This window comes from Microtus ochrogaster, linkage group LG4 (genome assembly GCF_000317375.1).
Source record: "Microtus ochrogaster isolate Prairie Vole_2 linkage group LG4, MicOch1.0, whole genome shotgun sequence".
Taxonomy (NCBI): Eukaryota; Metazoa; Chordata; class Mammalia; order Rodentia; family Cricetidae; genus Microtus; species Microtus ochrogaster.
This window is the reverse complement of record NC_022030.1, coordinates 19,469,262-19,482,685: the sequence shown is the minus strand read 5'-3', so window position 1 is coordinate 19,482,685 and position 13,424 is coordinate 19,469,262. Positions and strand designations below refer to the sequence as shown.

Here is a 13,424-nt window from a genome sequence, read left to right as displayed (position 1 = left end):
GACTCACAGAGAACCACCGGCTTCTGCCTCCTGAGTGCTGGGATCAAAGGCCTGCACCACCGCACCTGGCCTCGTCTCAGGGTTTCTGCATTAGACAAATGAAAACATTTCGTTTTCATGTCATCCATCCAATCCGCTACAAACTCGTGGCATGTTTTGAGGCATCAATCCAGGCCATCACGTCATGAGCTCATCCATAGCTCCAAGGAAGCACAGGAGGAAGATGGAGCTGTAAAGCCGAGGTGTGAAACAGCAGTCTGGGCCGGGGAGGAGGGGTGGCCATCGATTTTTGTCTGTATTGAACTAAGGGAAAGCAGGCAAGGGAGAAAAATCACAGTGAAGGAGCGAGCTGAGTGTAGCCCCTTGGTCAGTGAGTTCTCACCAAGGACAAGGGTGCTGTTCGTGTGTATACAGGTGTGCAAAGTGAATCTGTGAGAGGGCCGTGTGTGTGTGTGTGCAAGGTATGCACCCATGCGGGTGTGAACCTCTGCCTGGTATGGCCCTAATTCCTTTCTTTACCATCTCCTCAGGCCGCCAGAACGCCTCTCTGCGTGGTTGTGGCTTCTGCACCCTGCACAGGGAAATGGAGGTGACCCAGAGGCTCCAGAGCTCCCAGGCTATCCGCTGGCCTGCCAGACACACTACAGAATCCATTCACCGCCCAGGCTAGGCACAGCGCCATTCAAGTGTGGTCCCGGTCATGCTTGTGTTGTTCTATAGAGTCTCCCCGGTCCTCCTTGGCAGGAAGGCTCCTCATCCCTTCCTGTCTCTATGGAGAACTGCTGAGGTCCAGTAGCACCTGGGGACAGAGTGGTCACCAGGCTGACTTCCTCTCTGGGACTACGGCTTCCTTCTGGAAAGCTAAGCCCTCTTTCCTGACTTCATGACGCCAACAGCTGCCTTTTTCCTTTGGACACCCTTATATCTGAAGCCTGCGCCTCCCACATCCAAGATGGGTTTCCCCACATCAGCTAATTTAATCAAGCAAATCCATCACTGTTCCCCAGAGGCTGCCACCTCTTAGCTGATCTCAGATCCAGTGAAGTTAGCAAGCATGGGGAGACTGTGGGATAGTGGGGGAGACTGAGGACAAAGGAAAGCACAGACAATATGCCGGGGGAAGGGAATTAGGGAGAAGCAGTGCGGTCAAGAGGAACGGAGCTGTTGCCAAAGACAGATAGGTTTATAGGGGTTTGGTTTTTTTTTTTTAATTGTTTCTTTGAGACAGGGACTTACTATGTAACCCTGGCTGGCCTCTAACTCATAGAAATCCACCTGCCTCTGCCCCCCGCCCCAGTGCTGGGATTAAAGGTGTGCTCCACCAGCAGCAGCTCAGAGTGGGACGTTCCCAGGCAGAGGGAACTACGCAGTCAAAGGCCCTGAGGTAGGCTGAACAGGACAGGTGATATTACATAATGAGTGTCCCATTGATCCCGGAATTGGAAGGAGCCATAGGGAACCTTTCTCCCTGCTCTGCTGTCCTCAGCATGTTGACATTGCCTCATGAGGGCTACAGCCTCCAAACTGGGCTCTGGTGCCACCATATCCTGGAAGAAAGAGCGTTCATTCTTGCCTTCCCATAAGCCCCCACAGTTGTGCAGATTTCCCCTTGAGCCTCCCTGGCTAGACTTGAGCCAGCCAGTACCTGGTAAGGTGGTAGAGTTATCCTTCTTAACTTAGCATCATCTAGGTCTATTCTCAGAACATCAGTGGGTAAAGCCCGAGGATCAGAGTTCAATTCCCGAGACCCGCATAGCCCCAGGACTTCTATGGTGAGATGGGGGTGGGAGAACCTTGAAGTTTGTGGACCAGCTAGCCCGGAGCATGAAGCTCCGCCGCAGAAACAGACAGACCCTGCTCAATAAGGTGGAAGGTGAGAACCCACTCCTGAAAGTGGTGGTCCTCCACACAGGAACCATGACCTGAGTGTGCTTGCACTCACCCACACATACACACATCAAATGTTAAACCTATCTTCATTTTATGTGTATGGCCGTCTTGTCTATCTGTTCACCATGTGTGTGCAGTGCCCCTGGAGGCCAGAAGGGGGCGTGGTTCTCCGGGAACTGGAGTTACAGAGGGCTGTTGTATGCTGTGTGGGTGCTGGGAATTGTATTCTGGTCTTCTGGAAGAGCAACCAGGGCTCGTAACTGCTGAGTCATTTTCTCCAGCTCTCTCTCAACCTCCCGCACACATGTGTAAACACACACAACACACACACACACACACACACACACACACACACACACACACACAAAGACTCTCAACCTCTTGCACGCACAAACGTGTGTGTGGGGGGACGGGACGGTGAGATGGTCCCATATAACCCATGGCTCCTGCTGCCAAACCAAATGACCTGACTTTATTTCCTGAAACCTACAATGTGAAAGGAAAGAAGTCCTGGAGTTAAGTCTTCTAACTTCCAAACACAGACAGACCGACAGACAGATATAGATGCATAGTAGGAGGTCAAAGCAGGAGCAACATACATTGCAAGTTACAGAGTCCATTGTGTTAGGCCCTCATACCTTACAAAAAAAAAGTATAAGCCGGGCGATGGTGGCGCACGCCTTTAATCCCAGCACTTGGGAGGCAGAGGCAGGCTGATCTCTGTGAGTTCGAGACCAGCCTGGTCTACAGAGCTAGTTCCAGGACAGGTTCCAAAGCCACAGAGAAACCCTGTCTTGAAAAACCAAAAAAAAAAAAAATTATAGATGTCTATTTAAGAATAAGTTTCTGTTTCTTAAATCTGTTGTAACCTGCAAAACACGTGACCTCATTTACATGAGGCATATCCTTGCCTTCTTCTTTCATTGTATGTTTTAACAAACTCTAAAGCCACTCTCACGCCCCTGTAAACATACTTACAGCTGTTAACCTTTTACCTCACCCCATAAGGGACCTCAAAAGGCCAGAGGACACTGCAAGGCAACAGCCGACCAGTCCTTGGGTGCACCTATAAAATAAAGCTTGCTTTATTGGATAATTTGATAATTGTGGGACTGGTCTTTTCTTGTGGTTTTCAGGTTTAAGGACATAGTCAGGCAGTGGTGGCATATGCCTTAATCCCAGCACTAGGGAGGCAGCAGGCAGATCTCTGAGTTCAAGGCCAGCCTGGTCTACGGAGCAGCCAGAACAGCCAGGGCAACACAGAGAAACTCTGTCTTGAATATAAAACAAAGCAAAACAAACAAAAACCAAAAGCTAGCTAGATGGATGGATGGATGGATGGATGGATGGACAGATGGAGATATGATAGATAGATGATCAATAGATAGATAGATAATAGAGACAGACAGACAGAGAGACAGACAGACAGAGAGACAGATGATACAGAAAGAATCCCTCCTCTAATCTTTCTGGAAGTCCCCACTTGTTTTTTAGCAGAAGATTCTCTTAGCATGGGACAAAGGGGATAGACCAGCAGGAACCAGTTCTAAACCACAGGCTTCCTCAGTGCTGAGATTAGTGTACACCACCACAACTGACTGGTTCACCATCTTCCTTTTTCTCAGCTTTTAGCACCTCATGGGAATCTTCCAACTTTTCAGTTCCTCCCCGGTCCTCGGTTGTGTGGTGTGAGCCTCATGACCATGCATGGATGTCTTGATTCTCACTCTGTCATCTCCTTATCGAGGGAGGGAGGTTCACAGGGCTTCCTCTTCCGGCCTACCTTTGGTGAGGATTCATGCAATTTCCTCTCATCTTCCTCTGACGAGGAGAGACAGGAGTCAACATCCTGTTGACAGGACACGGACTAATGTCTGTTCCGTTTCTGCAAGTCACAAATAATTTCCAATAAATCTTAGAAACTGGGATGACATACCTCTCCTGTGCATTGAAAGAAAATTCTAGCTGGGTGTGGTTGAGAGCACCTGCCATTCTGGGAGCTTGAGGCAGGAGGATCAGGAGGAGGGAGAGAAGAAGAAAGAGACAGGGAGGCAAAAAGGGAGGGAGACAAAGAAGTCCTAAAGTGTACAGGAGAGGGTTGGAGAGATGGCTCAGTGGTTAAGAGTGCTTGCTGCTTCCCAGAGGACACACATTTGATTTCCAGCACCCACAGAGGCTATGATGCCCTTTTTTAGCCTCCTCCGGCATTGCTGCGTTCATCTGGTGCCCCCTAGTGGCTAGAGTGTGCTAGCCAGCTTTGGGTCATGCAGTAGCTGTTGTCCCTGCCCGACATTTGTCCACAAAGGCAGGTCAGGATGCCAAGAAAGAAATAAAATATGGAGTCAGCACCACTCACAAGCTAGAACTGAAGTCCCAATTTCATATAAAGGACCCTCCATATCTCCTGAGAAACGTGGCACTTGCCCAGGAGGAAAGGAGTCACGTGTGGCGGTCCACCACATCCACGTCCCTGTGATTTCCTTCTCTTCCCTCTTCTCACCCCTTGGCCTCATCGTCACTGTTTTTGTTATCTATATCTTTCAAAAATGTAAGCTCCACAAAAACAAGAGCTAACCTGCGCTACATAGTGAGTTTCGGGACAGCCTGAGATACAGAGTTTTATTCACTACTGTGTCCCCGGCACCCATATGGCAGCCAATGTTTGAAAGAAAGACTGAATGAGACTGAGTGAAACCCTGAAGGCTAATTCCATGTACATACACACACGCACACACACGCACACACGCACGCATGCACGCATACACGCGCGTGCGCACACACATATGCATACCTGCAATTCCAACCCCCAGAAGATGCCAGCAGGAGGATCAGCGTTCAAAGTCCTTTAGCTACAGGACTCAAGGTCAGTCTAGGCTACAAGAGATTTTGTCAAAAAAGAAAGAGAGAAAGAAAGAAAGGAGGAGGATGTGGGGGCTCCAAAGAAACCAAAGAATAAAAAGATGTTCTATACAGTGAACACCCGGGAAGGGTAGAGCATGCAAGGCTGCTTAGCTGGGGCCGGAGGGACAGTGACGCATGTTGTACAGACGTGCTTAAGGAAGTGTTTTAGGATTTGTTGTTGTTGGCTTGTTTTTATTATACGTAAGTATGTGTGTGTGTGTGTGTGTGTGTTAACAGGGTCTCTTACATCCCAAACTGGCCCCTACTCACTATATGGTCTTGAGTGTCTGCCTCCCTTCATTTCTCAAGTGCCGTGATTACACGCGCTATTTTACAGTATTATTATGATGATGATGATTATGCATTGCACAGTGATGTGTGTGTGCATGTGGAGGTTGAAAGAACACCGGGGAGTGTGGGTTCTCTCCCAGGGATGCAACTCAGGTCTCCATGCATGCTTGGCAAATGCCTTCAGCTACTGAGCTATCCCACCTGCTCATTGTTCCTCTGCTTTGTTTTCAGAAGGGGTCTGTGTAGCCCTGGCTGTCCTGGAACTTGCTCTGCAGATGAGGCTGGCCTTGAATTCACAGAGATTCCCTTGTCTCTGCCTCCCGAGTGCTGGGATTAAAGGCGTGCGCCACCACTGCCCAGACAGATGCTATTATTTTTGATACAGGGTTCACTGGGTAGCCCAGGCTGGCATTCTATTAGAACTCAATCCTCCCATGTCTGCCTCCCGAGCGCTTGCATGGCCGGCGAGCACCAATCTACTCTCTGTACACAGGACTGCTGCGTGATAAGATCTGTGTTTTCTAAATAAGCTCCTGAGAGCTCTTTCAGCTGTCTTGGAATAAATATTTGAAGTGATAAGGAAATGTCATGTTGTGGTTTTATTGGCAGCATTATTTTTTCCTTTGTCAGCGGGATCAGAAAAGGACATGTCTGACAACCACAGGCGTCTTGGGTTTGATTATGTGTGGAAGGAAGGAGTGAGTAACTGTGACACTCTCATCTGCCTCAATCACCTCCTCTGGACCCAGTTCCTCCTCCTCCTCCCCCCACCTCTCTTCCCATCCCTCTTCCTTCTCTCTGGTGCCAAGAATGGGACCCAAGGCCTCCTGCCAATCATGTGCTCTAGTCCTGAGCTCTTAAAATATTACGTTAGAAACAGTGTAAATGTGGGCTGGGGAGATGACTACGTCAGAGTCCTTGCTATGCAAGTGTGAGGACCTGAGTTCAAATCTCAACACCCATGGATGAGATGGGCGTGGCTACCTGATTCAACCCACGGCCAGAAGCCCCAGGGATCCTCTTCCTCCACCTCCCAAACACTTGGATGACAGGTGGGAGTGTCAGGCTGACCTTGTTTGCTCACGTGTGAGTGTGCACGTGTTCCTATGTGGGAGCGTGGGTTTGTTGCCAAGGTGTACATGTGGAAGTCGGAGGATAGGTTGTGGGAATCGGTTTTCTCTGTCTACCTTGTGGTCAAATCCAGGATATCTGCCATGTCAGCAAACACCTTTATCCAGTTTTTTGGTTTTTTGAGGCAGGGTTTCTCTGTGGCTTTGGAGCCTGTCCTGGAACTAGCTGTTGTAGACCAGGCTGGTCTCGAACTCACCAAGGTCCGCCTGCCTCTGCCTCCCGAGTGCTGGGATTAAATGCATGTGCCACTACCGCCTGGCCCTTTTTTTTTCTTTTCCCCAGACAGGGTCTCTCTACATAGTCCTGGCTGTCTTAGAACTCACTAAATAGATAGACCAAGGTGGCCTTGAACTCACAGATATCCACCTGCCTCCACCAAGTGCTGGGATTAAAGGCAGGTGCCAACCATGTCCAGTGCCACTAAGCCATCTTGACCATCCCTTTTCTTCTGTGTGCATGTGTGCATGTGTGCATGTGTGCATGTGTGTATGTGTGGTGTGTGCATGTGTGCATGTGTGCATGTGTGTATGTGTGGTATGTGCATGTGTGCATGTGTGTTATGTGTGGTGCGTGCATGTGTGTATGTGTGTTTTCTAGTGCTAGATTTCAAACCCTCACACTTGCTAAGTCAGCGCCTATCACTGAGATAAGTCTCCAACTCCTGTTTACCTTTTAAAAATTTATTTTTATAAGATTTTTTAAAAACTTATGTGGGTATTTTGCCTGCATTCATGTATGTGCTCCATGTGTTTGTGTGATGTTTGTGGCGTCAGAAGTGGGTGTCAGATCCACGGGAACTGGAGATACTAACGTTAGCAAGTTGCCATGAGGATGCTGGGAACCAAAGGGAGTCCTTTGCAAGAGTCACCAGTGCTCTTGACCGCAGAGCCGTCTCTCCAGCCCCATGGCTCGCTGTGCCTGCGGATCTGTTTGACGATTCTGTTTTGCTGGTCTTCTAGAGTCCCTCCTTCCCCTCATGGGCCTCACACGTGTCTGTGAGTTTGAGGAAGGAGTCTTGGGGACGTGCCACAGTCTGCTCAGTGTCGGGGAACGTCTGAGACTATTTTTGATTTCGTCTCTGCGGTTTGCCAGTCAGCAGGATCCCACGGAGCACGCAGCTGCTGCCCAAGGTTTGGAAATGTTGGACACTGTGGGCAGCAGTCACCCCTGCCCTAGCTCCAGCCAATGTGTCCCTTCTGGGACCTCTGTCCTCACCCCTGTAGGCTCCTCAGATGGCCAGAACAAATCTTTGAGTTACAGAAGCCTGAGGCACATCCTAGAAACTGCATGGGGGAAGGAAAGCCCTTGGAGCTTGGCTGAGGAGATGTTAGGAGGCAGACAGACAGACAGGCGTTCACGGGGTCCTGAGAGCAGCTGGAATCCTGAGGTTCCCTGCACTGGGTGCCTCAACCTTCACCTGTGGGCATCTTGGCCCCACCAATTTTTTTGGTATCGAGAACTGAACCTAGGGGTTTGTGCGTGTTGGGCAAGCACCCTACCACTGCGCTATATCCCGCCCCTCTCTTTAATTTTCGTTTTAATTAATTATTGATTTTTTTTTCATTTGAAGTAGGACCTCATGTTTGCCCTGCCTGACCATGAACTTGCCCTGTAGCCAAGGCTGACTTTGGATACGTGCCTATCCTTACCTTTCGCATCTCCCCTTGATTCACAGACCTCTAGCTCCGAGACTGTTCATTCTGTCCCTGGCGTCTATGTCTGTTCCGTTTCACCTTGACTTTTCCTTTCCTGGTGCCCTCTACTCCCCTCAGGCCCCTCCCACCGAAGTGGGCCTTGCCTCAGCCCATCTGCTGGTTCAGGGCTCTCCACTTGCTCTTAGCTCTCACAGGACCCAGACTGGCCTCAAACTCAGCTAAGTAGCTGAGGATGCCTTTGAACGCCCCATCCTCCTGCCCCCACCTCTGAAGTGCTGGAGTCACAAGCATGGGCTACCACCAACAACTCATGTTTACTTTCATTTCCCTCTTCACAGCCTGGACGCGGCTTCACAGGGTAACGAGGAAGCAGAGGGGACAGAATGAAGCAAGGCGTGACAGACACATGGGCCCTGAGCAAAGACTGACAGGTGGCAGAGGGGCGGGTAGGTAGAGAAGGGAGGAGGGAAGGGGGGCTCAGTGCCCTGTCTGGTGTCCTCCATTCAGAGCTGCTATGGTCTGCAGGTGGTACAGCTAGGTGTCAGGGTTGGTTTATGGTGCATGTGTAACCCAGAGCACAACCTCGGGTGCCATGCACTTGCCTCCTTTGAGACAAAGACCACTCGTGGGTCTGTGGGACACTAGGTGAGACTTGCTGGCCAGGGAACCCCAGCGATTTTCTGTCTCCGTGTCTCCAGTGCTAGGGTCACCAGTGCCCACCACCACACCCAGCATTTTGTACACGGATTCTGAGGATTGAACTCGGGTCCTTGGGCTTGTGAGATCGGCCTCCAATTCACTATATAGAGGAGGCTGTCCTTGAACGTGGAATCTACTGCCCCAGAGCTGGGATCACAGGCATGAACCACTATGGAAACCCCTTCCGTCCCATTACCCAAGCTAACCCCCACCCCCACCCTGGCCCTCATGCCCCAGAGCGCGTGGGACACCTGAGAGCTACATAGAGAGATGAGTGACTATGACAGGCTGGCAAGCAGCCTGCTGAAGTGTTCCCTCGATTGCAGGGTGGTGAGCGAGGCCAGAGCCTCAGATGTCCAAGTTATTCATGTAGGACTTTGTCCTGGGGGTGATGGAGAACACAGAGAGTTTCTCTTAATGATTTGGGGCAGCTTGTTTGTATGTTTATATTTGTTTGTTTGTTTGTGATAGGGTTTCCTGAGACCCAGGCTGGCCTCAGAACTTGCTACGTGGCCATGGATGGCCTTGACCTCTGATCTTTCTGCCTCCAACTACTGAGTGCTGGTTTAGTGACCGAGTGCCTCCACGCTGGGTGTGATTGGTGCTGAGGATGAAACCCAGGGCTTCGCTGTGTTAACCAAACCCTCTATGCACCCTCCACCCTCAGCCAACAGGGGACTCTGAACAAATCTGTTAGAAAGGCCAAAGGTGAGCCCATATGACGGCCCTAGGGGCACCTGGGGTTGGAGTTTCTGCTCCCTGGGACCCTGCCCTCTGATGTCACTGCCTCATTATTACACGGCGCCCAGCTGACCAATGAACTGACACTCACTGTTATAATGGGCCCTAGCAACAGGTTGTGATCTTGGGCTAGCTGGGGAGGAGACGCCACCAGCGGGGAGAGTGTGAGGGGAGAGGGAGAGCCTGCAGGTCAGGTGAGTCCCTGAGGGGCCGGGCTTTCCAGCTGGGCCCTTTGGGTCCCTGCACAGAAACCTGAGCTTCCCAAAGTTCCCATCCGAACCCCATCACCACTGACGACTGTTCTGCCTCGGGCTGCTGGGACCTGTCCCAGATCACACCTGAGGTAGGTGAGGTAGGTGAGGTAGGTAAGGGAGGGGCTTGAGAAGGGGAGGCTGAAGCTGGGGAAAGAGGGTCAGAGAGTGGGGAGGGCAGTGGAGGAGGAGGTGGGGGTACAGGAGGGCCAAGGGGAAGGGGGATGTGGCAGAGGGGGAGGTGGCTAAAGGAGCCTATGGACCTGGACTAGAGTTCTGACTGCATCTTTGAGCAGGGAGATATCCCTTGTGTTATCTGAGCCTAGATCCCTCTCCTTGCCAGATAAAGTGGGCCCTGATTCTAAGGGAGTCTCTCTATAAGCAAGAGATTTCATTATTTATTTGGAGGGTTTTTTTTTTTTTTTGGGCCGGGGTGGTGGTGATTGCTTGTTTGAGACAGGACCTCAGTATGTAGCACAGGCTGACCTTGAACTTATGGTAATTTCCCTAACTCAGCCTCCTAAGTGCTAAGATTACAGGCACGGTACCACCACAACTGGGTGAGTGGCTGCACTTTCAAGGATTTGGGTCACATGGTTCACAAATGAGAAGAGGGAGAGCTGGGTGTCGTCAGGGCTACAGGGAGGGGATATGGAGAGACCATCAGCAAGGAGATCTGAGGAGACAAGAGAGTGGGTCCGGCAAGGCCACCATGGCCTGGGTGGGGGCTGAATGAAGAATGCCTTCACTTTTGACTGGCGTGACTTGGTAACATAGGTGGGCCTAAGGGGCCCAAGAGGCCTTTGAAGGTGGCTCAGAGCAGGCAGACAGGCAGGGCTCAGGAGGACAGAGGCTCAAAGTTACAAGCCTAGCCAGGCATGGGGGCATTTCTTGCAATTCCTTCTCAGGAGGCTAAGGTGAGAGCCCTGCTCTGGATTAGAGGCTAGACATAGCCAGACCCTGTCTTTAGAAAAGAAAGTTGTAGGTCACAGATAGTAATCACAACACTGGTGGCTAATAGCGCCTGCTGTGTGTCTGCCATTGTTTCATGAATGTCATAGTTCATGGGAGCCTCCCACTCTTAGGAGACGCTGTGGTGAGGATGGTCACAGCCACATCTCACAGATGAGGAAAGCAAGGCAGTGCTGGGCCAGTATGTGGAAGAGCCACCTCTTACTGGCTCCTGTTTGAAAAGTAGTGACTCTCCAGCTTGGCCAGAGCCACAGGCAGGTCCTGCTGCCCAGGACGGGAGGCCTGGCCACAGTAAGACCGAGCAGCTTTGGTTCAAATGTTTTGAAGCGTCAGTTGGGCATCGTAGCTCATACCTGTAATGCCAGCACTCAGGAGAACTGCTGTGACTACAGGGCAGCCTGGGCTACACAGTGAGTTTTGGGCCAGCCTGAGCTATATAGTGATACCGTCTCAACCCAGATATTGTAAAGTTTTGGTCTCAACAGGCCACCCAGCCTCGCTCTGGGCACAAAGCGTCCCTCACAAAGTTGAGTCCTTCCTAGGTTACTCACAGACCCGACAGTGTCTCGGTAGGCTGCTTGGTTATTATGCCAACTGACTGTAGCGACAAACAGGCCCAGCGTGGTGCCCGTTTTGTCCCAGGTCACGCGGCAAGCCAGTGGCCCAAAATCCTTTAACTCATGTTAAATAGATCTGGATTCTTATTTTGAGACAGGGTTAGCCATGAACCCTCCCTGCATAGCTGAGGGTGCCCTTCAAATGATCCTCTACTTTCGGTTCCCAAGTACCAGGAATACAGGTGTGAGGAACTAGACCTGGATTGTCGTTATAGTTTTGTGAGACAGAGTTTCACTATGAAACCCTGGCCAGTCTGGAACTCTCTGTGTAGATCAGGCTGGCCTTGAACTCATGCTGATCCTCCTGCCTCACCCTCCCCACCCAGTGCTGAATTGCAGGTGAGAGCTACAGTACCCCAGTTCTTGAGGAAGAGAAAGCGGGTGGTAAAGAGACTCTAAAGAGTCCTTTCCCCTCCCCCTCTGTCATATGAACGTCTCCCTTCTCCTCTGCAGACGCTGAGAGGTCACACGTCCCGTGACTGTCCCCCATCTTCCTGTCCAGCTCTGAACCATGGCAGCTTCCAAGTTGCCCGGAGTGCCTGAGGACGAGACCACCATTCTCATGGCCAAAGAAGAGCTGGAGGCCCTGCGCACCGCCTTTGAGTCTGGCGACATCCCTCAAGCCGCCTCTCGCCTCCGGGAGCTGCTGGCCAACTCAGAGAGTACCCGGCTGGAGGTGGGCGTCACGGGCGAGTCGGGAGCCGGCAAGTCCTCCCTCATCAATGCCCTGCGTGGCCTGGGGGCCGAGGATCCTGGCGCAGCTCTCACAGGGGTCGTGGAGACCACCATGCAGCCTTCGCCTTACCCGCACCCACAGTTTCCCGACGTGACCCTGTGGGACCTGCCGGGGGCCGGCTCTCCAGGCTGCTCAGCAGACAAGTACCTGAAGCAGGTGGACTTCGGTCGCTATGACTTCTTCTTGCTCGTCTCCCCCCGCCGCTGCGGCGCCGTGGAGACCCGCCTGGCCTCAGAGATCCTGCGCCAGGGGAAGAAGTTCTACTTCGTGCGCACCAAGGTGGACGAGGATCTGGCGGCCACCCGCAGCCAGCGGCCCTCGGGCTTTAGCGAGGCCGCTGTCCTCCAGGAGATCCGGGATCACTGCGCGGAGCGGCTGCGGGCAGCCGGCCTAAACGACCCACGCATCTTCCTGGTGTCCAACCTGTCGCCAACCCGCTATGACTTCCCGATGCTCATGTCCACCTGGGAGCATGACCTGCCCGCCCACCGTCGCCACGCTGGCCTGCTCTCCCTGCCTGACATTTCGCTGGAGGCTCTGCAAAGGAAGAAGGACATGCTACAAGAGCAGGTGCTTAAGACAGCCCTGGTGTCCGGGGTCATCCAGGCCCTGCCTGTCCCTGGACTGGCAGCCGCCTACGACGACGCCCTGCTCATCCGCTCTTTGCGTGGCTACCACCGCAGCTTCGGCCTAGACGACGACTCGTTGGCCAAACTGGCCGAGCAGGTGGGCAAGCAGGCAGGGGACCTGCGCTCCGTTATCCGCTCCCCTCTGGCCAATGAGGTCTCACCAGAAACTGTCCTGCGACTGTACTCGCAGTCCTCGGATGGTGCCATGCGGGTGGCCCGTGCCTTCGAGCGGGGCATCCCTGTGTTCGGAACGCTGGTGGCCGGGGGCATCAGTTTCGGCACAGTCTACACCATGCTCCAGGGCTGTCTCAATGAGATGGCTGAGGATGCCCAGCGCGTCCGCATCAAGGCCCTGGAGGAAGATGAGCCCCAGGCTGAGGTGAGCTTGGAGGCGTCTGGTGACTGCGGTGTGGAAAAGCGGGTGACCCCGGAGGGAACCAGCGAAGAAGCCCCGCTGTCCACTCGCAGGAAGCTCGGTCTCCTCCTCAAGTACATTCTTGACAGCTGGAAGAGGCGCGATTTGTCAGAAGACAAATGAACGTGCAGCCCTCCCAACCCCTGCCCCAGTCCGCCTCCTCCACCTCACCCTGCAGCCAAGCCCTGAAACAAAACCAGCTCAACCAAACATGGCTACTGTGATCAAACTGAGCGCTGCAGTTGCTGGGCGGGAGGTGGGTGGGATGGGTAGCAGGGTGGGTGTTATGGAGGCACACAGACAGCCCTGGATCTAGGGGGTAAATACTGCATATGGTCACACTTGACCCCCCCCCCCAGGGCAGGGAGCTTGAGGGGTGGAGGGGTGGCCAGGACTGTTCAGTGGTCTCTCTCCCTGCTCCCCACGAGGCCAAGGCGGGAGTAGTAAAATGCCTGGGAGGCTGTGTGCTTTCATGTGGTGTGTGTGTGTGTGTGTG

General features: G+C 52.6%; 1 protein-coding gene across 1 annotated transcript; it reads left to right on the top strand.

Annotated features, from left to right (window-relative positions):
- The first annotated feature begins 9,467 nt into the window (after positions 1-9,467).
- Irgc (immunity related GTPase cinema) lies at positions 9,468-13,051 on the top strand. Its single transcript, XM_005361105.2, has 2 exons — positions 9,468-9,651; positions 11,602-13,051. The coding sequence occupies exon 2, from the start codon at positions 11,660-11,662 to the stop codon at positions 13,049-13,051; it is 1,392 nt and encodes a 463-aa protein (XP_005361162.1). The 5' UTR covers positions 9,468-9,651; positions 11,602-11,659.
- The last annotated feature ends 373 nt before the right edge of the window (positions 13,052-13,424 follow it).